At 35.5% G+C, this 23,683-nt stretch overlaps 1 protein-coding gene across 1 annotated transcript in view; it reads right to left on the reverse strand.

Annotated features, from left to right (window-relative positions):
* RNGTT (RNA guanylyltransferase and 5'-phosphatase) overlaps positions 1 to 23,683 on the reverse strand; it is a 337,641-nt gene that overhangs the window by 237,233 nt on the left and 76,725 nt on the right. The window contains exon 9 of the mRNA XM_027856106.1: positions 12,791 to 12,926. Within this exon, the coding sequence (XP_027711907.1) occupies positions 12,791 to 12,926 (136 nt within the window). The remainder of the gene's footprint in view (positions 1 to 12,790; positions 12,927 to 23,683) is intronic.

Consider the following 23,683-nt stretch of genomic DNA (forward strand, 5'->3'; position numbering starts at 1 on the left):
TCTTTCTAAATCTCAAGTCTGATACTGGCTTCAATAGCCTGCCAAAGGAATCCTTGATAAAAATAAATAAATTTTTTAAAAAGTTAGAAACTTCTTGGGTGAAAGGTAAGAACTATTATACATATTTTAAACTGTCAATAAACATGAACTTATTGTTCATGCCTAATGACCAACAAACTGGCATACCACTGAATGAAATGAATCCTATCAATATTTGCATTTACACTAAAATGAAACCAGAAAATTAAATTCAAAGATGCTTCACAGGTTCTCCTCAGAGTGTCCAATAAAAGAACTGGCAAGGCTGGTTTTATCATGCATCAAACGGCAACAAAAAGTGGCAATTTATGGACCTCTCACATTGCAGTACTCAAGCCTAAGCAAAAAGACAATCACTGACTGCAACACATGGGCCAATGTCCGTTATATAGGTAAAGGAAGTAGATAAATTCTATGAAGAACTTTAAATTAGATCAAAATATACTTTAGTACTCTATGGTTTTAATGCAAAAGACAGACAGAGGAGAGGACAGGGACAAATACACTGGAAAATGTGGCTCACTATTGAAAAGTGAAAGAGAATAGAGGCTTGTAAACTACACAAAAGCCTCATACTTAGATATCATGAATGCTTTCATCAAAAAGTAAGGAAACACTAGATATAATGAGTACCAAATAATATCACAAAAATTAAACTGAATGAATGGCTACCAATGTCAGGGATATTTACAAGTAAAATGTCTGAATATTAACTTGTTAAAGCAAAGATCAAAATCAACTCCAAATTGAATAATAAAAATGAAAAGACATTTTGGGGTCCTAGCTGCAACCTGATCTAGTGAAACAAACACACCGGAAACTGGATAAAGGAAAAAGACTGACATGGACAATTTATCACTATTTCCTATGAGAATTTAACTAATGTAAAGTAAAATAGTAGAGAAGCTTCCTTAATAAGCAAACACTTTATCTTCTTATCAAAAGAAATAATAAATGACAGCAAAATCTGTTTACAATATAAACCCATTAGTAAAACTTTAAGGAGGAGGTCAGTGAAATATAAGTAACACAAGGTCATAAAACAGCAAGAAGCAATAGAAAAAAATCAGTTTACAAGAAAGTATTGTATAAGATCCAATTAAACCAGATTCTCAAGATAATGTATTAAGCTAAAACTATGAGAAGATGAACAAAGAAAAGAAAAATAGAAAAGATCTATCTCTGAAAACCACACCTTAAAAATGTGTTGAATTACTGAATTTATACTTTTCTCCATCAATTACAATGGAACAACTACATTTGGTTATCACAGTCCCCAATATGTTCTATGAGAAAACAGTGCCCATACAGCACATTGGGAATTTTTTTTTAGCAAGGCAATCATGGTTAAGTGACTTGCCCATGGTCACACAGCTAGTGAGTATCATGTGTCTGAGGCCAGATTTGAACTTGGGTCCTCGTAGGTACAAGGCCAAGGGCGGGTGCTCTATCCACTGCACCATCTAGCTGCCCCACATTGGGAATTGTGGTGTATAAACTTGGTAGCTCCACAAAGATGGGAAGAGCAGCTTGGAAAAAACCAAATACACAAAGATGCCTTGAATTTGCTCAGGGTCTGTAACAGAAGGTGTTGAGGGTATTGAGGGATCAATTCCCAAAATATCTAAAAGATGTGAAGATGTAAAATCAGAGAGATATTATTACTAGAAAAGGTACTCAAGAAGACGTCAATAACTATTAAATCATATGCCTAAGAATGAGTTATACATGTGTCATTAAACATATCCTTGCTGATAATATGATAAGGCAATGGTATGACTTTCTCAAATAATATTCTACAGAAGAGTTGCCAAGACCTGGTCCTTTCCCCCTACGAGATATGCAGCACAGATAAATTTTGTCCATTTTATAAATCAAGGACACTGAGATTCATAAAGGTGAATTAACTTTCCAATGGCAACAACTTAAGAGCTAGGTCTCACATTCTAGTCTTCTAACTTGAAATTCAGCATTCTTTCCACTACAGTCAGTAGTTCTGACCTGGAGTTGTGAATTTGTTGGGGTTTTTAAACATTGTTTTTTAAACTATTTCAATAAAATTGTTTTATTTTGTAATCTTATCTGTTTTATGTTATACATTTAAAAACATTATTCTGAGAAGGGATTTAGAGGCTGCAACAGAAAGTCAAAAGGGTCCATGACAAAAAGAAAAAAAAAAGTTAGGAATCTAACAAATGCAAGGCTAAAATCAAATAGTATCCTCCATTTAAAACATATTTTTAAAACTTCAAGGAAATATAAATACACTTGCTACCTCTTCTGGTGGCAATTAACTAATTAATTAATCAATTAATTTGCAAACATTTATTAAGTGCATACTGTATACCAAATAATGTTAAGCACTAGTGATATACAAAATCAAAACTGAAACAGTATCTATACTCAAGGTAAGTTGAAAGTATAAAAGGTGAAATAATAGTAGACAGAAGGGTAAGTGATCGAGTTTAAACTTGTCAGATTCTCAATTTTCTCATCTATGAATGAAGGGGAATAATAGTAACTACTTTGGAATGTGAGAAGATGGCAGTAAACTAGACCCTAAAAGACAGTCAGTCAATAAGGATTCAGTAAAAGCAATGATGTGCCAACATTGTACTAAGCACTGGGTATGCAAAGACAGGTTAAAAAAAAGTCCCTTTCCTCAAGATGCTCACAATCTAATGGGACAGATAACACCTAAACAACTATGTAAAAACAAGTATGTTTCTGTATGTATTTATGTAAATTGGAGGTAGTCTCAAAGGCTAGGAAATGGCTTTCTCATAGAAGGTGGGATTTTAGCTGGGCCTTGAAGGAAGCTCAGATTTACCCACAAATACCCCAGTGAGGTTTTAAAAATGGATCAGAGGAAGCAATTATCAACAAACCCTAAAAGAAACAGCTATAAACTACACTATCCCATCAAAAACTACAAGAAGACTGTCAGAATCCTACAGAAGCTCTCAACAGAGACATACCAGGTACAGTGGAAACAATGATACCCTAAGCTTTCAAACCCATCCCACCTCATGGAAATTAAGCTTTTTTTCCATAAAAGGCATTTAATAAACTGTCCTTGAGATGTTATCAGAGAAAAAGAAATTGAAGGAATGAGTATAGGTAAAAAGGATTTTTTGAAAAAGACATAATGGTTTACTTAGAGAACCCTAGAGAGCAAACCCTAAGAAACTGAAACAATTAACAATGTCATCAAAGTTGCAGGATATAAAAAATCCCAACACGAATCATCAGTATTTCTGCATAGTACCAACAACATCCTTCATTTAAGATACTACAGAAAGTATAAAAAACTTGGGCGTTAACTTGCCAAGACATACACAAAAACTATATGAACATGACTTCAAAATAAATAGAAATACAGGTCTAAATAACTGGAGAAATATTAACTGCTCATAAAGAGGCTGAGTCATTATGATAAAAATAACAATGTTACATAAATTAATTTACTTATTCAATGGCATACCAATCAAACTACAAAATGAAAACTTTATAGAGCTAGAAAAAATAATAAAATTGTTCTGGAGCAACAAAAGATCAAGAATCTCAAGAGAAATAAGGGAAGGGTGGAGTGAGAAAGAAGGGGGTCTAGCCATATTCCATCTCCAACTACGCTACAAAGTAGCAATTATCAAAACAATTTTGTATTGGTTAAGGGGGGGGAGGGGGAACCTGCAGCCTCAAGGCCACATGGCCTTCCATGTCCTTGGGTGCAGCCTTTTGACTGAGTCCAAGTTTTACAGAACAAATTCTTTTACTAAGGAGATTTGCTCCGTGAAGTTTGGATTCAGTCAAAGAGGCTATCAAATCTAGCCAAACCTAGAGGGCAGGTTTCCCACCCCTGGTTTAAGAAACAGCAAGGCTGAAAAGTGGAAAAGATTAGGTATACAACCTACAGAAGCATAGTAGCCTAGTTCTTGATAAACCCAAAGATTCCACCTATTGGAATAAGAACTTCCTATTCAATAAAAACTATTGGGAAAGACTGGAAAGGAATCTGGCAGAAACTAGATATGGACCAACATTGCACACTATATATGAAGATGGGCTACAAGTGAGTATGACTTAGATATAAAGGGTGAAAATCATGAACAAATTAGAGAACAAAGGAAGAAATTATTTGTCGGATCTAGGGATAAGGAAAGAGTTCATGACAAAACAACGTGCCACAATAAAACATAAACTGTGCTGTCTTAAAACTTAATTGGTGAAAAGCAGTTGTGCTATAAGAAATGAAGAGAACAGTTTCCAAGAAACCTGGAAAGGCTTATATAAACTGGTGCAGAATGCAGTGAGAAGTAGGAGAACAATGTAGGTACGTAATGTAATGCAATGCATACATTAACAACAACATTGTAAAGTCAGTTTTTAAAGATTTAGGAACTCTGATCAGTGAAATGACCAGTCAGTTTCAGGGGACACATTTTGAAACCTGCTACCAACCTCCTGACAGAAAACTGATGGGCTCAGAATGCCCATGAGACACACATAAATACATACGTAGAGAGAGGGTATGGAGAGGACAGGGTAAATGGGAAGGGAGGGTCTTTATTTTGTTTGATTACATGTTCTGTTTTACTTTCTTTCTCAATAGGAGGAGAGGCAGGTAAGATGTAAGAAAGACTTCTTTCTTGATTGAAAAAATCAAATTTTATTTAAAAAGAAAAAAAAGAAATTTGATTGGCTTTGGGGACTAAGGACCAGATTATTAACAAGAACTAAGTGACTGGAGAAAGAGTAATTGCTCATAGATTGGCCATTAAAATATAACAAAATTAATAAAATAATAATATTACCTAAATTAATTTCTCTATTCAGTGACATGCCATTTAAACTACAAAAGGATTTCTTTGCAGAGTTGGGAAAAAATAACAAAATTCATCTGAATAAATAAGAAGTGAAGAATCTCAAAGGAAATAGTGAAAAAAATGTAGGATGGGGCCTACCAGGACCAAATCTCAAACCATACTATAAAGCAATAGTCATCAGAATTACAAGGTATTGTTTAAAAAACTGAAAAATTATTCAGTGGAACAAATTAGGTACACAGTATAGAAAAGTAAATGAACATTGTTAACCCAAAGACCCCAACAACTTAGGAAAAGGACTCACTATTGGACAAAAACTGCTGGGAAAGCTAGAAAGCTAACACAAAAAATTGGTATAGATTAATATCTGATACCATGCCAAAATAAACTCCAAATGGAGACATGACATAGGAATAAAAAGTCACTTCATAAACCTCCTCAATTTTTTCAACTACTCTAAAACCACAAAGGTGGTGGTTTTTCAGTAGTTTCAGACATGTCCAACTCTTCATGATCCCATTTGGGGTTTTCTTGGCAAAGATACTGGAGTGATTTGCCATTTCCAGCTCATTTTACAGATGAAGAAACTGAGGCAAACAGGATTAAGTGAACCGCGAGGGTCACAACTAGTAAGTGTCTGAGGCCACATTTGAACTTCCTGTCTCCAGGCCAGTACTCTATCCACTGTACCATCTAGCTCCCCTAACCACAAAGTTAGTAAGTACTAGAGCTAGAATTAGAACCCAGGCCTTCTAACTCCAAATGCAGTGTTCTTTCCACTATTAAAAAAAAAAAAAAAACCTAGCTTACTGATACCAAGTTAAAAAATAGTTAAGAATCATTCATTTCACATAAGCTAAAATACAAATGGGCTCCATTATCAAGTCTGGAGGCAGGGCAACAAAACAAAATAATAAAAATAAACAATATGCACTACATATTATAATGTATTACAAACACATATATGATATGTATTAGCATCCAATGCTCCCCAAGATTCCAACTCTCTGGGTTATCTATTAAATGTTCACTCTGAACATCTTGAATTTAAGCTAAATTAAACTTCATCAAAGGATCTCAAATAAATTTGTGGCACATTGTAAGTCTTCCATTTTCTACATCTTCGGGGGTTAAGGAAACATGATTTGGCAGAGTATGAGACTATAATAAAAGCTTCTAAGCTAAGAGCTGACAGCCAGACAATTAGGTAGTTTAAGTTATTCTTGGATTTGAAATTTTACAAAAACAATCTGCAAATGATAACAAATCATAGAAAGGAATTAGAGGACAAATGGAAGAATACAGGACACCGCTTTATCAAAAAGGGGGAGAAATGGACATAGAAATTACATTTCTGATCCAAGGAAATGGACAAAGACATAAATCACACCATTTTTTAGAATCTTCCTCAAATTTTCTCCATAATCACTGCCTTCTCTAATCTTTGATCTCTACCTCCTGGGTCCTACATCCAAGTTTTCTCATTTAAAAAATAAAATTAAACCCTTACTAAACGATCCGACCCCATTAAGCCATTGTTCTCTATTTCTCTCCTCCCTAGGGGGGAAAAAAAAATCTCCTAGGAAAAAAACTTACACTCACTGCCTCCACTTCCTCTCTTTTCAATCATTTCTCAACCTTTTATGATATGGTTACCAAATTTATTACTCAAATTGAAACTGTGCTTTCCAAAGTTACTAATGATCTTTTAATTGCCAAATGTCATAGCCTGTTCTAATCCTTGATATCCTTGACCTGTCTGAAGCACTTTGACACCATTGACTAGCCTTTCCTTCTGGAATCTGTCTTCTCTTAGTTTTCACGCCTCATATTTAACTCTCACCAGTCTCTTGTTTCCTTCAAAATTGAGCTCAAAGCCACCTTTTATATGAAAGATTCTTCCCAGCTGCTAATCAGTCAGTCAACAATCAATTGCTAAGTACTTAGCATATGACATGTTAAATACTGAATAAACAAAGTAAGACAAAACTGTTTCTTCCCTCAAGAAGGTCACATTCTAAAATGGGAGACAACATGAAAACAACTATACACAAACAAGATATATAACAGAATAAACTGGAAGTAATGTCACAGAAAATGCACTAGAATTACGGGGGACCAGGAAATGATTCTGAAAGAAGTAAAAATTTCAGCTGGGATTTGAAGACACCTTAAAGAAGTCTCCTTGAAAGCAGGAGGAGGAAAAAATTCCAAGCATAGGGAAGAGCCAGCAAAAATGTAGGGAGTCAGCAATAGAGTACTGTACAAGGAGCAGCAAGGAAGACAGTGCCACTGAAATGTAGAATACATGGAGAGTAGTAGATTGTAAAAAGACTAGAAAGGTTGGAAGGGGCCAGGATATGAAGGGCTTTAAAAGTTAAACTGAATAGGAAACCACTGGAGTTTACTGAATAGGGAGAGACAAGGTCAGGCCTCTAATTTACAAAGAACTTTTTGAAAACTGAATTGAGGATGAAGTAGAATTGGGAGATATTTGAGGCAGGGAGAACAACCAGGCTATTGTAATAGTTCAGAAATGCGGTGATGAAGGCTAGGCCAGAGTGGTGGCAATGTCAGAGGAGAGAAGAGGAAATATCTGAGAGGTAGTACAAAGGTAGAACTGACAACACTTGGCAATAGACAGGGTAATATGAGGGTAAGAGTGAAAGGAGTCAAGGATGGTATCTCCTTTGTGAACCTGGGTGTCTGGGGAACTGACGATATTCTCAAAAGAAATAGGAAAACTTGAGAAGAAAGAAAAAACTGAGGGAAAAGACAATGAGTTCTATACTGGACAGGTTGAGTGTAAGATGTGTACTCAACATCCAACTGGATATGTCCAAGAGGTAGTTGGAGAAAGGAAACTAGGAAGAAAGGAAAAAGTTAGAGCTGGATAAACATATCTAGGAATCATATGCATAGTGATGGTAGTTGAAGTGAATCCATGGTTGCTAATGAAGCCATTGAAGTTAATAGGAGAGATAAAAAAGAAAAGAGAGCCTGTGCCAAAGCCTTAGGGAACAGTTGTGGTTTTCAAAAGGGGATCACAAGGTACATGTGGAAAGTTGCATGCTAGTACCTTCCCTGAAAAAAATTACCTTATATTTATTTTGTACAGGTATGGGTACATACACATGTTCTCTCACAACAGAACAAGCTCCTTTAAGCAAGAATTGCTTCATTTTTGTCTTTGTAGGTCCTATGATTCTGTTAGTATAGGGAAGAGAAGGAACTTTCTCTATCAGTGAAGGTTCATCCCCTTCTCCAAAACTTATGTTCTTAAAGAGTTGCCTACAGCATTGGTATCAACTCAAAAAGAAGGCGCACCACCCCCATTAAATTGTATTCCCTTGCACCCAACAAACTGACTTAGAAGATCATTAACATTATCTGTGTTCTACTGTATTTTTATTCATTCTGTTAAGTGTTTCCCAATTATATTCTAATCTGGTTTTCACCTCTGGCCAAGAGCACTGACATTAAATGACTTGCCCCATCACAGAGAAAATATAGGTTGGAGGCAAGACTTGAAACCCCAAAGACCAGCTCTCTATCCACTACACCTTAACTGTCTTTCTCCTACTTGTCAATGTGAATACTTATTGCATGAGTAATGAATCAAAAATATATAATTGACATCTGCTGATGTTTTTTCTCTAAATCTCTAAAATTTGAGTGTGTAGGAGGTTTTTTTTTTTATTTTCTTTTTTATTTCAGTGACATCTGTTCTAAGACAACACCAGCATCTAAAGCTTTACATGGGAAATGCTAGATACTTATGACATTCTCTCAAATCAGTCTACGCCACTAAGAAACAATTGGTGTCTTTCCATAATAATGCTTATGGCCAAAGACAGGTATATTATTTTATTTATATATGTGTGTGTGTGTGTGTGTATGTGTGTGTGAATAAAATCATATATTGTTATATGTATATATAAAATCATATATATTGTTATATGTATATACACACACACATATGTGTATATCTGTGTGTATACATATGTATATACACAGATGTAATATATACATGTATGTATATATGACGAGGTTATGGGGCCCATCATTCAGTTTCAGAAGCCCAGACCTTTTGCCCCTTTTCACCAAAAGGAATTTGGCTCCTTTGTTTACAGACCCCAGAAGACCCTTAAACTTTTAGATGCCTTATAGACTCACCTTATCTCTCTTCCAAAGCCTTAGCCTCTCCTTTTGATCTTATTCAAATGCACCTTTGCCCCTAACCGGTCTACAGGTCCCAGAACTTTTAGGTTCTTTATCTACTCTTTTTATCTCCCTTTGAAAGCACACTTCTACCTTTCAGTTCCTTTCATTATCTATTCTCATTGTTTATTCAAATCTCTCAGACCTTCCAAATGGAATTCTAACCTAAACCCTTTTCCCAACTAACCCCTCTTCCTCTGGCCACCCAAAGTTACTTTAGTGTATTTAAGATCCACCTTAGCCCCCATTTAGATGCTGAGAATCTCTCATGCCTAGAGGCTGAGGCTTTCTCATGCTGGCTCATGGCTCATCCTTACAGGCATTACTGATGTTTGGGTTCCTTGGGAGTCTGGCCTATATGCTTTATCTCTAATAAACTATTTCTCTGGCTGGAAGAAGATTTGGGTTGAATTCTTTCAGGCAGGGCTTGGCCTGTGATCATGGGGTGCCTCTGTGCATCTAAGACCCCCAAAACCTCTAAATCTCTTCATATATACGTATACACACACATATAATATCACCTTTATACTGGTGCTAGTCACAAATGATTAAAATCTACTGGATTTGTAGAATGTAACCAAAGTTCAACTCACAAGCTATACCCTTACACAGTACATTAATCATCTGACAACCTACAATCTGGGTAACAAAGTTGATTTTCAGTAGTACATTGGAGACTTTAGCACCTGATATAAAATTTCAAAGCCGGAAAATTTCTGTCTTTGATGCCCCTTTACTATTTTATTTCCTTTTCTTCACCCTTATGCATCCTGGCTCCCTTCTTCTCAGTTAATATACAGTGCTAACCACATTTCAAAATTAGTTCTCTTTCATATCTACCAGACATCTTAAATCAAAATTCCTATTGCCACAAATCTCAGACTTGGGCCAGTCTACTGAAATTAATTCATAGTAAAATATGGGTGATCAATAAAGTTAACTGATATATTGCATGTTAAAATAAGAATGACAATTTTAAATGGATCTCTGGTGAAATGTTCTAAGAAGACCATGTTATAGAAAGTTCCCCTGCCTCCAGAATCTTCCCTTTGCTCTGGTGAGGACCACACACTCCATTTTTCAAAGTAAGAAGCCATTTCCTCTCTGGTTTTTAGGAAGGGAGTAGGACAGTTACAATAACTAAGCACCTCCACCTCCCTTTTCGCATCCATTTTCCATCTTCTTTTGTCCCTACTCTCCAAGTACCAAATGATGTTCCTTGTAAACTGCCTGCTGCCCATAATCCAGAAAATTCATAAATCCATTTAAAACAAATGATTCCCTCTCTCATATAACTTGGCATTTTGAATGACTAGCAGTTATTCTGGTAGGTCCTCCTTCCTCTTTTCCCCTGAATGTGCCCTTCTTATTAAAAGAAAAAGATAGAGGAATCTGAAGAAGAGGTACTCACAGTGCAGGGACTGGAACCCAAAGGACAACCAAACAAGGAAATAATATTTTGGTTAATAGTTCAACTTAAGGGTTGTTCTCTCCCACCACACAGACTCTTTGTGCATAAATTTTCATAGCAATCTACTGAAAAATCACATCACTAGGAGAGAAGAAAGGTAGTATACTGGATTTCAATGACTCAGGAAGAGAGAGTGAGACTGATGACTTTGAGAAATTCTGTCTCACCTAAATCAAATTCATGGGCAAGTTAAGATATCACCCATGATGTCACTGGTCCTCTGAAAACTAAGGATGAACAACAACACAAAGATTCCATTGAGAACACTGGGGCTTGGTATCAATGCCTCCTTCAAATACCATTTGCCCCAAGTCTGCCACCCAAACCACTGTGATTGGCATCCTATTTCTTTATACTTGGTAATCCTGTTAAAAATACTTCTGTCATTTCCAAATCCTCATTAATACTCAGGTAGACCCCCTGAGTTTTAGTGTTTCCAAGAAAAAACATGCAAGGATTGGATTTGAATATGGAACTCACATTGGTCAATTTAGTCTTTGTATCCCCAATGCCTAGTACAGGTCCTAGCTCAGAAAAATATTTCTTAATTGCCCAATATCTCTCAGAAACTCTGATAAAAAGATGGTTTGTTCATATTTGGGATGGGAGTTGGAGGAATAGTTTGAAATCAATGACTAAAATTAATCTTTAAATATCAATAGATGTCAATTACCCCTATTTCCACAACTGTAAAACAGATAATCAACTTGTAGCATTTATTTCAAAATAGGATGATTGGGTAATCTTAAATTCAAACTAATTTATACCAGATCTACTTCATATGTCCAAAAATGCAATTTCCATTTGTTTATTAAGCTATACAATTTATATTATTCATTTAAAACCATATTTTTAGCACACAGTTGTCTTTTTTATCCATTACAATTGTTGACAATAAATCTAGTAAATAAAATTAGATTAGCAACTATTCATCAAATTTCCAAAACCCTTCCTCAGTAATAATTAGCAATATATTAAAAATTAGGTAATAGTAACTTTTATTCCATGTGTAAAGGAAAGCTAACTAGTTGTATATATCCCAGATAATGGAAAATATTAGGGAAATGTTCATCCAGACATATTGCTAAAGAGACTTACACCATAATTATGAACTATTTTAAATCTCAACTTTTCATTCCCATACACAAGAAAAGAATTTATTGAAGAGGCAGAATAAATTCCATGACCTCACATTACTTTTAACTGACCATACTTTGAATTCTTTGTACTACTTTTAAATTATGAAAAAGAATTCATAATCCAGAACAGTTTTACTTGCACCTTATTGTAATTTAATTCAAACATTAATTTTATACTGTATAATTTTCTCTTTATGGTTAAAAGGGAGGACCTAATTTTCTATTCTATGAATAAATTTTTTTTCAATCAGTAGGCTTAGCTGTTTAAATTTATTTCCCCAAGCCTGCAAAATTAAGCTTAATTTCAAAATTACAGAGTTTTAAGTCACAGTTAACTATCATATCTTAGTAGCATGGGGAAAGTAAGAAAATATTTTATGACAATGTTATATCTAACTTTCTAATTCACTGTTCCAACAACAATCCACTAATACAAGGGGTCAAACTCAAGAGTACAGTCTGAACTAGATTAACAGGTAATTGCGAAGTATTTAACAAAAAGAATAAAAATACAACATATATAATGTTAATTTGTAGTTTTCTGTATCAATATCTAGCCTTCGGGGATACATTTCTATTTGAATTTAACACCACTGCACTAGTGACCCTATTTTCCCACAAACTCTCCAACACTGATTATTCCCATCTTTATCATCTTTGGTAGTTTGCTGAGTATAAGGTGAAACTTCAAGATTGCCTTAATTAGCATTTCCCTTGTTAGTGACTTTGGAGCCTTCAGCCTTCTTTCATTAATAATTTGCAATTCTTTTGGGAACTGTTTGTTCATATCACTTGACCACTTATGTACTGGGGAATGGCTAATGCGTGTCTCTGTGTGTATATCGTTTACATAGCTCAGGTACCAAACCCTAATTCAATACCTATATTTTCAAATATTAAGTCAATAGTTCCCTCTTAAATAACCACCACTAATGCTCAAAGTATGTGTACCCTAGAAATGGTTTTAGTAAATCTTGAGTTTCTCTGCAAATCATCTTTTTAATTATTACACATGATTAAGAATACTGCTGTCTATTAAAACAAAAATTAAGAAAAAGAGTAGTATTGCAAAAGAAATGGTAAGTATGACTTACCCCATCCAAAAGTGTGTTTGACAAATGAATACGAAGATCTTTACGGAATGGGAATTCCAAATTTGATACATGAAAGACTGAATTGTCTCTATCTATCATAAAAACTTCATTTGTGCCATCAATCAACATCATATACCTGAAAATGAAGTAGTACAAATTATTTGAGGAGTGTTATAACACCCTAAAAAAACACTCTACAAGATGTTATTATTATTAATGACAACCTATTATATCTGGACTCACGACAACCAAGATTGCAAAGATGTTCTTTGTTTGCTTAGTTCTAAAACAGATGTGTAGTAATGAATATAGTTAGAATTAAAAGAAAAAAACCGATTTAAAAAATATTTGCAACAAATTCCCCTGATAAAGATCTACTATACAGTATTTTTAGGGAATTTGTATAAATATAGAAGGACAAGGGCCATTCCTCAATAGACAACTGGTCAAAGGAGTTTGACAGATAAATACAGAGAGATAGAGAGACATGGCACACACTTACACTTACACACACACACAGACTCTCTCACTCTCACTCTCACTCACTCTCACTCTCTCTCTCAAAGAAGATCAAAAAATAGGGGCAGCTAGGTGGCGCAGTGAATAGAGCTCTGACCTTGGAGTCAGGAGGACCTGAGTTCAAATCCAGCCTCAGACACTTAACACTTACTAGCTGTGTGACCTTGGGGAAGTTATTTAACCCCGATCGCCTCAGCAAAAAAAAAAATTAAAATTAGAAAAAAGAAAAATATCAAAAAAGAAAAAGAAAAGAAAATGGTTAACTGTTAAAGCGGTTGAGGAAGGACAGAGAGATTAATACAATGTTGTGGAGCTGCAAATTAATGCAACTGTTCTGAAAAAAAAAAATTTTAAACTACACCCAAAAAGTCTTTAAGATGTGTATATTCTTTGACCCAGTAATACTACTACTAAGCATATGCCTCCAAAGAGATCAAATGCAGTGGGAAAGGATCCATGAGTATAAAATATTTATAGCAACATTTTCGGTGCAAAGAACTGAAAATAAAGTGGGCACCTAACAACTGGGGAAGAACTGAACAAATTATGGTACATGAATATAATGGAATATCATTGCATTACCAAAAAAATTATGAAAGAGACAGATTCAGAGAAATCTGAGAACTTACATCAACTAATGCAGAGTAAAATGAGCAGATCGAGGACAAAGACCAATTTAAGAGACAACTATAACATTGTAAAGGAAATTAAGTTTGAAAGACTTAAAAACTCTAGTCTATGCAAGAACCAACCACAACCCCAGAAAACTGAGGATGAATCATGCTTGGTACGCGTTGGCAGAGTGTGATCAACTAGAGGTGCTGAATGAGGCATGCATTTTTAGAAGTATCTTGGTCATGCCAGCTAATAGGTGGATTTGTATTTGCTTGACTATAGTCATGTTATAAGCAACAGCTTTAATTTTTGGTTTGAGAATGAGAGTTATGAGGAGAATAATTTTTTAAAAAGAGGGAAAAGAGAAAGGCAAAGCCAAGATGGCAAAGTAAGGGCAGGGACTTGCCTGAGCTCTCACCCCAAACCCTCCAAAAACCTTTAAAAACTGCAGAACCCACAAAAATATGGAGTGAAAACAAATTCCCAGCCCAAGACAACTTGGAAGGTTGGCAGGAAAGGTCTGTTGCACCAGAGTGAGAGAGAAGAGCACTCCAGCACAGGCTGGGTCAGTGCAAACTGGCTCCAGGAAACCAGGAACAGGCCTTCGGAGTGACCGTATCAACAGTTACAGCAACTGCTTATGGAGCTCTCAGCCCACAGACAGTAAGGCGGTCGAACAACTGGTCAGAAGATTACAGGGGTCTTTTTGCTAACACTGAGGCAGTACTCTGCTGCTTTGCCCATACTCAGATCCAGGTCACAGTCCTGGGTGGCAGTCCCAGGGCAAGGAGAAGCACTAAAGGGAGAACTCCCTTCACAGCTCCAGGGCAGAAAAGAGTGCTTAGTAGTAAACACCTCTCCTTAGATCATACCACCTTGGAAAAACTGAAAAATTACAGGTCCCTAGAAGTATCTCTGCAAACAGCTGCACGACACCCCTGAAGTTTGGTACAGTGGGCCCTCCACCTGGAAAGAGCCCTACTTCAACAAAGACTTAAAAGTCAAGCAATAGGCTGGGAATTAAGCAAACAATGGGGGAAAAAACCTCTGACTACAGAAAGGTACTATGTTGACAAGGAAGATCAAAACATACGTTCAGAAGAAGAAAACAAAGTCAAAGCTCCTACTTTCAAAGCTTTCAAGAAATATATGAATTGGTCTCAGGCCATGGAAAAGCTCAAAAAGAATTTTGAAAATCAAATAAGAGAAGCAGAGGAAAAACTGGAAGAGAGATGAGAGTGATACAAGAAAATCATGAAAAACTAGTCAACAGCTTGCTAAAGGAGACCCAAAAAAATACTGAAGAAAATAACACCTTAAAAAATAGCCTAACCCAAATGGCAAAAGAAGTCCAAAAAGCCAATGAGGAGAAGAATGCCTTAAAAAGCAGAATTGGCCAAATGGAAAAGGAAGTCCAAAAGCTCACTGAAGAAAATACTTCCTTAAGGAGGCAGACAAGGGTAAATTACATTACAGGAAAAGACACAAAAACCTATTAGAGCAGAGGTAAAGAAGGGAGGGGGATGAGCATTATTTGAACCTTACTCTCATCAGATTTGGCTCAAGAAGGGAATAACATAATCAGTTAGGTATAGAAATCTAACAGGGGAAAGAAAAGGGAGGGGGGATAGAAGGGAGGGAAGAAGCAATAAGGGTAAAGGGGAAGAAAAGGGAAAGGGATAATAGAAGGGAGGTGGGACCAAAGGAGGCACTGGTCAAAAGCAAAACACTAGTGAGGCGGGGAAAGGAGAAAGAAGAAAGAAAAGCATAAACAGGGGGGAAAAAGGATGGAGAAAAAGACAGAGATAGTAATCATAACTGTAAATGTAAATGGAATGAACTCTCCCATAAAATGGAATCGTATAGCAGATTGGATTAAAAACCACAATCCTACAATATGTTATTTACAGGAAACACATTTGAAAAAGAGTGACACATACAGGGTAAAGGTAAAACGCTGGAGCAAAATATATTATGCTTCAGCTGAAGTAAAAAAAACAGGGGTAGCAATCCTCATCTCAGACAAAGAAAAAGCAAAAATAGATCTTATCAAAAGAGATAAGGAAGGAAACTACATCCTGCTAAAAGGCACCATAGACAATGAAGTAATATGATTACTAAACATATATGCACAAAATGGTATAGCATCCAAATTCTTAGAGGAGAAGTTCAAGGAGTTACAGGAAGAAATAGACAGCAAAACTATATTAGTGGGGGACCTCAACCTCCCCCTCTCTGAACCAGATAAATCTAACCACAAAATAAACAAGAAAGAAGTTAAGGAGGTGAACAGAACATTAGAAAAGTTAGGTATGATAGACCTGTGGAGAAAACTGAATGGGGATAGAAAGGAATATACTTTTTTCTCAGCGGTACATGGCACATATACAAAAATTGACCATGTACTAGGGCATAAAAACCTCACAACCCAATGCAGAAAGGCAGAAATATTAAATGCATCCTTTTCAGACCATGACGCAATAAAAATTATATGTAACAAAGGGCCATGGAAAGATAGACTAAAAAAAAAATTGGAAAATACTTCCTTAAAAATTAGAATGGAGAAAATGGAAGCTAGTGACTTTATGAGAAATCAAGACATTGTAAAACAAAACCAAAAGAATGAGAAACTAGAAGACAATGTGAAATATCTGATTGGAAAAACAACTCACCTGGAAAAAAGATCCAGGAGAGATAATTTAAAAATTATTGGACTATCTGAAAGCCATGATCAAAAAAAGAGCCTAGACATCATCTTTCAAGAAATTATCAAGGAAAACTGCCCTGATATTCTAGAACCAGAGGACAAAATAGAAATGGAAAGAATCCACTGATCATCTCCTGAAAGAGATCCTCAAAGTTTTAAAAATGAATGTTAAAATTCACTTCTATGTGTAACTGAAAAAATGTTTTTTTTAAATAAATATTTTTTAAAAAGAGGGAAAAGAACATCAAAAACACAGAAGAAAGCAGAAGGAAGTTCAGAAGGAAACACTGAATGGTTCATTAGTGGAAGTGACACATTAAACTTAATACGTGTTTTTGAAAAACAAGTTGTACACAATAACTTTGGTGGCTGAGATATAATCCCTTTTTCTGTTTTTCATAAATAAAATATTTGTGATTGTTGATGTTTGTTAAATTTATGATAATTAATGATAATAAATTTTGAAAATGAAAGTTGTTTAGGTTAAACCACCAGATTTAACAAGACTGAACTTTTAACATGGACAGGTTAAAATAATACATAAAATTGTAAACCTACAAATGATATCTTCTCTATGGAAAACATGGGAAAGACAGTGTTTTTCAGTAACATAATGTAACTTTCAAACACAATCTTCCCTTAACATTGTCTAGAAAGGATTTTTTTTTTTTAATGAGTTCTGGGGTTTTCATTATATCCCTAAACATCAAAGTCCTTCCATGACATGTTACTAATTCAGATTTTATTAAATTAAGGACAATAATTTGTTTTATGTCACAGCTAAAAAGTACTGAAGAGTCATACTAATACTCCTAAACACAAAATAGATGTTATTTAGCAATTACCAAATCTTGTTTGTTTTTTTAAAGACATACAATCTTAGATACACATGGACAAAGAATTATCAACTACAACCTTGGAAGGCATTAAATTGTGCTAATTTTAATACTCATGTAGAGAATCAATCCTTCTGTTAGATGAGGTGACAGAGTCGATTTAAAAAATGTAAGAGTCAAGAAGGATACGCTATTTAAGAATTGTCATTAATAGAAACTGCCAGGAATTTCCTTGAAACAAAAGGCACGCTGACATTTTAAAACATCACATTTCCCCTTTTCTGTCTTTACTGACAGTGTTCTAATTTAAGTTTTGCAACCAAAGTGCAAAGACTAAAGAGTGAAGAAAGAGAATTGAAAAGAGAGGAACCTTCTATCCTTATGGAAAGCTAGAGCCAGGGACTCCAAAATCTCCATTTAAGGAGTGAGTCCAGCTGAGAACTTTTCATTTCTCACCTGACTGCAGTATTCTGGGACACCTCTGACTTCTCTACCATGTTACAAGAAGCTCTTTATTGGGAAACCTCATCATCTTTAGTCTCAGTATTCTAACTCATAACTATCTTCTGCCCTTCTGATTAAGGGTGGAGCCATGAACACCAAAACCTCCATTTAAGTAAGGACCCCAGCTCAGATTCTCATTATTTCTCACCAGGCTACACTACTCTGGACACCTCTACTTCTCCACCATGTTCCCATCCATCTGATACCTCAATTCCCCCACCCTTGTCTGTGTTGTCTTGTAAATCTCTTAAGGAAAGAGACTGCCTTTCTTTTCTTTTCTTTTTTTTTGGGGGGGGGGGGGTTAGGATTTGTATCCTCACCACTTAGCACAGTGCCTGGCAGATAGTAGGTCATTAAACATTAATAAATGTTTACTATTCCAGTCTCCTGTGTTGAGATATTCTTAGAAGAAAATAAGAAGTGCCCTTATACCTTGAGCCTCAGCAACCCAAGAAGATGCAGCTGGAAAGGAATGTGTTCACTCAGAAGGAACTCACTTGGCCAAAAAATTCTATTACATTAAAAATTGGTATTCTGTTAAGTATTTGTAACCTACAGTATATTCTGAAAATGTATATACCAAAGTTTATTTATATTACTCCAGCATAAATGCTGTAAAGTATTATTCCAAACTATGTCAAGTTATTCCATTGAAAAATTAGAAAATCATTCTGTGCCCATTTTAAGTTATATAAAGAATACAATAACATTGATAAAGGTATTGCTTGACTGGGGAAAAAACAAAGAAATAAGAAAAAAAAATCCTATCCATCCTTTAAAGTCCAAATTAAATGCAATATCCTCACTGACATCTGATCTTCCATGATAGAAGGGACCTTATCCCACAGCCCTCAAATAGCACACTGGTTTGCAATGCTGTATATTACGATAGCTGTGCTTGTGTTTTATTCCACCTAGTGGACTACATGAATTCCATGAGAGCAAGAACAAGGACTATGTCCTGTCTACACTCTACGCTTGCATAGTGCCCTGAACTATATTCAGTGCACTACACTGGAAAAATGGATGTGTTAAATGAAATCATTCTCTATCCAATGTTCATCCCACAACAGTGTTTCCCTATCCAAACTATACTAAAATCTCTACCTTGGACTACAAGTTTCTCCAGACTCAACATCCTTAGTCCAGGGGTCAACACAGGAAAAAGAAAGAAGCAGGAAAGAGAAAGAAAAATCACTGGGAGGTGGGGGGCAGTGAGAGGGGCATTCCTGAGTTTGTTTATAGGGTTTTTAAGAAGTAAGGTCCTTTGGTAACAAAACATTTAGCTGACTGGTTAAAAATTTGCTTTGGACCATGACAGCCCTTTGGCCTTTCCGCTTGGAAACACTACATTGTCCCAAATTGGTTTACTTCTTTGCATTTAACAGCATCTCTTTTCCAACAGTGACTTTTAGCGGTCAAAAATCTGGCATCAACAACAACTAAATAACAAAAATTGGTAAATGTGTTGATGTCTGTTGAAAATCTAATTCATTGCTCATTCTACTGTTTCTCTACTTTTGTTAAGATAGAAATACACATCACAATTATTGGTATAGCAAAGGTTGCAAAATCATAATTAAAGTGGTTCATGAGACAACTGAGACTCTGTAAACAACTGAACAACTGTGCCTCCTGAAGGCATTAATTATGTCAATGTTTACTGATCTGTTGCCCTATCAGCACAAGAACAGCCAGGGTACATCACTCTAGTTGTCAAAATTTTTGTCACTCTTAATTTCTTTTTTTTTTGTAAAGATTCATTATGTTATTTTTAGTTTTCAACATTCACTTCCACAAGATTTTGAGTTCCAAATTTTCTCTCCATCTCATCCCTCTCCCCACATGTGTTTTTAAAACTTTGGGTTCCAAATTTTCTCCCTTCCTCCCTCCTCACCCACCCTCATTGAAAAGGAAAGCAATTCGATACAGGTGATACATGTGTAGTCAGGCAAAACACTTTCACAGTAGTCATGTTGTGAAAAACTAAGTATATTTCCCTTCATCCTATCCCGCCCCCCCATTTATTCCGTTCTCTCTTTTGATCCTGTCCCTCCTCAGAAGTGTTTGCTTCTGATTACCCCCTCCCACAATCTGCCCTCCCCCATCATACCCCTGCTCTCTTGTCCCCTCCCCCCTATTTTCCTGTAGCGTAAAATAGATTTCCATACCCAGTTGAGTGTGTATGTTATTCGCTCCTCCAAATCCAATGAGAATAAGATTCACTCTCTCCCTCTCACCTTCCCGTTTCCCCTCCACTATAGAAGCCTTTTCTTTTCTGTTTTATGTGAGATAATCTGCCCCATTCTACTTCTCCCTTTCTCCTTCTCCCAGTATAATCCTCTCTCACCCCTTAATTTTATTCTCCAAATAACACCCCTTCATCTTCAACTCACCCTGTGCCCTCTATCTATCTGTGTGTGTGTGTGTATATATATATATATATATATATATATATATATATACATACATATAATTTTTACCCTTCAATTATCCTAATACTGACAAAGGTCTCATTCTAATCATTCTTAAAGCAAGTATCAATATCACCAGTGAAAATTACCAAATAAGCACAATGACAGAAATACTTGAAATAAATTATGCTAGGAGCCTAACTATGGAATTTGCTACTTAAAAAGAATTCAATATAAAGAAGGATTCCTCTTGGACCCTACCTAAGGAAGTTTCACAAAAGTAACAAAAATACTAATTAATTATAACAAAGTTTAGAACACAGTGAAGTATTTGTACTTGTGTTTTATTTTACCTAGTGGGACTCCATGAACTAACCCTGATGACAGCATCATTTCTGCAATAGTATATTTTCATTGACACATTAATAAACATGACACAACAATATATCAACAATGACACAACACTATTAATAGAAAATAAGCATTATAGACAAAAGAAGTTTGAACTCTGACATAAGTTAAATTTACTCATTCAATTCAATTTTACTCAAATGAGTCAACAATACTGTTTTAGTACTCATGCATGAGAAAGGCAATAGAAGAATAAAAGATGAAGGGAAAAGAAATCAACTATAACGAATCACTTCTGAACCCCAGCTTCTGGGATAAGAACTCACTCTTTGACGAAAGCTGCTGGGAAAACTGGAAAAGAGTATAGCAGAAACTAGGCATAGATCAAAATCTCACACCATATCCCAAAATAGTCAAAATGGGTTCATGATTTAGATACAAAGGCTGATACTGTAAGCAACTGGGAGAGCAAGGAATAGTTTACCTATCAGAGCTATGGAGAAGGGGAGAATTTATGACCAAACAAGGGCTAGAGAACATTACAAAATGCAAAATGGATAACTTTGATTACATTAAATTTAAAAGTTTTTGCACAAAACAAAGACAATGTAACCAAGATTAGAAGAAAAGTAGAAAACTGGGAAAGAATTTTTACAACCAGTGTCTCTGATAAGGACCTCATTTCTAAAACATATAGAGAACTAAGTCAAATTTATAAGAATATAAGTCATTCCCCAATTGAGACACGGTCAAAGAATATGAACAGACAGTTCTCAGATGAAGAAATTAAAGTCATCTATAGTCATATGAAAAAATGTTCTAAATCACTATTGATCAGAGAAATGCAAATCAAAACAACTCTGAGGTATCACATCACACCTATCAGATTGGCCAACATGACAAAACAGGAAAATGATAAATGCTGGACAAGATGTGGGAAAATTGGAACACTAATGCATTGTTGGTGGAGTTGTGAAATGCTCCAACCATTTTGGAGAGCAATTTGGAACTACGCCCAAAGGGCTCTAAAAATGTGGAAATCCTTTGACCCAGCAATAGCACTTCTAGGGCTATATCCCAAAGAAATCATACATATGGGAAAAGGACCCACATGTACAAAAATATTTATAGCAGCTCTTTCTGTGGTGGCCAAGAATTGGAAACTGAGAGGATGCCCATCAATTGGGGAATGGCAGAACAAGTTGTAGTATATGAACGTAATGGAATACTATTGTGCTATAAGAAATGATAAACAGGCTGACTTCAGAAAAATCTGGAAAGACTGATATGGTCTGATGCTGAGTGAAGTGAGCAAAACCAGGAGAACATCGTACACATTAACAACCACGTTGTGCGATGACTAATGCTGACAGAGTTAACCCTTCTCAGCAATACAAGGATCTACGACATCTCCAAAGGCCTCATGATGTAAAACACTATCCACATCCAAAGAAAGAACTATGGAGTTTGAATGCAGATCAAAACAGACTCTTTGCTATTTTTCTTCTTCTGTTGTGTTTTGTTTCCTCTTTCTGGTGGTTCCTCCTATTGGATTCTTACTTACAACATCACTAATGTGAAAATATGTTTAATAGGAATGTATATGTATAGCCTATATAAGATTGTGCGCCGTCTTGGGGAGGGAGGGAGAGAAAAATTTAAAACTCAAAAGCTTATGGAAGCGATTGTTGATAAATCAAAATACATTTTTTAAAAAAAATCACATCTGGTTTTTGCCTTTATATTCCCTGCACTTAGCACAATGCTTGATACACAGTGGCACTTAATAAATAAATGCTCATATCAGCCTGATCAGCCACAATCAGAAAACATTGTACCTTGACTTCAACATAGTGAAGTTGTTTTGGTCCTCTTCGAGCACAAAGACAAGAATTAGCCAACCAACAAGCCAAAGGTTCTTGTGCACATACATATATTCAGATTTTGAACAAAAAATTCTATGCTCTGAATTTATATGATCTACAGTCACTCCAGAGCTCATCCTCCCTCTTTGTTATGTGAATCTTTTTAAAAGTAATGAGCTAGTTCATGTTGAAGAAGTAGTGTGAGGGAAAATATGGAAATATTTCTCCATAACTCTAGAATATTTTAAAGTTAACAGATAAGACCATAGAAAAAGCAGCTATTTCACACCCTGCAGGGTATCTACTGGTTCTGTAGACAACTACCATTCTGCTTTCAATAACTGCACCCCACATTCTACAAGTAATATCGCATTACACTAGATATTAAATTTTAATAATAATTTTCTATTTATATATGGAACATTCTAAAATCTTATTCTAATAAATTTTATTCTCACCAAACAGGAAAGGCTAATGTTTTCTTTTAAAGGTACTCTAACTATATAAGTTATGTCAATTTTCTTTAATGTAGTAGCCCACGACTAATACTCACATACTATTAGCTATATGATCTTATAAAAGTGAGTTTACCATTTAGTCTCAATCTTCTCAACTTTAAAACAGGCCTAATACTTGAACCACCAAATTCACAGGTTTGTAAGGAAAACACTTTGTGAATTACATTAATATTTTATAATTAATCACTATTCTTTCCTCCCTTCATTCAACAAATACATCCTGTGTACAGAGCACTATGTTAGGTTCTGAAGGATATGCAAAGACCCAGATCTTGCCCTCACAGGACTGATTACCATGGCAAGAAAATTTTTAGTTCAAAATCTGAATATATGTATGTGCAAAAGAACCTCTGGCTTGACTGTAAGCCAGTTGTTGTCTCTGTGCTCAAACAGGACCAAAACAACTTCACTACGTTGAGATCAAGGTACAGTGTTTCTGATTGTGACTGATCAGACCAATGTGAGCATTTATTTATTCATTCATTCATTCATTCATTCATTCATTTATTAAGTGCCACTGTGTATCTTAGTGTAGTGGAAAGTGTGCCAGATTCTGAGTCAGAA

This window comes from Vombatus ursinus, unplaced genomic scaffold, assembly GCF_900497805.2.
Source record: "Vombatus ursinus unplaced genomic scaffold, bare-nosed wombat genome assembly UNPS02000582.1, whole genome shotgun sequence".
Taxonomy (NCBI): Eukaryota; Metazoa; Chordata; class Mammalia; order Diprotodontia; family Vombatidae; genus Vombatus; species Vombatus ursinus.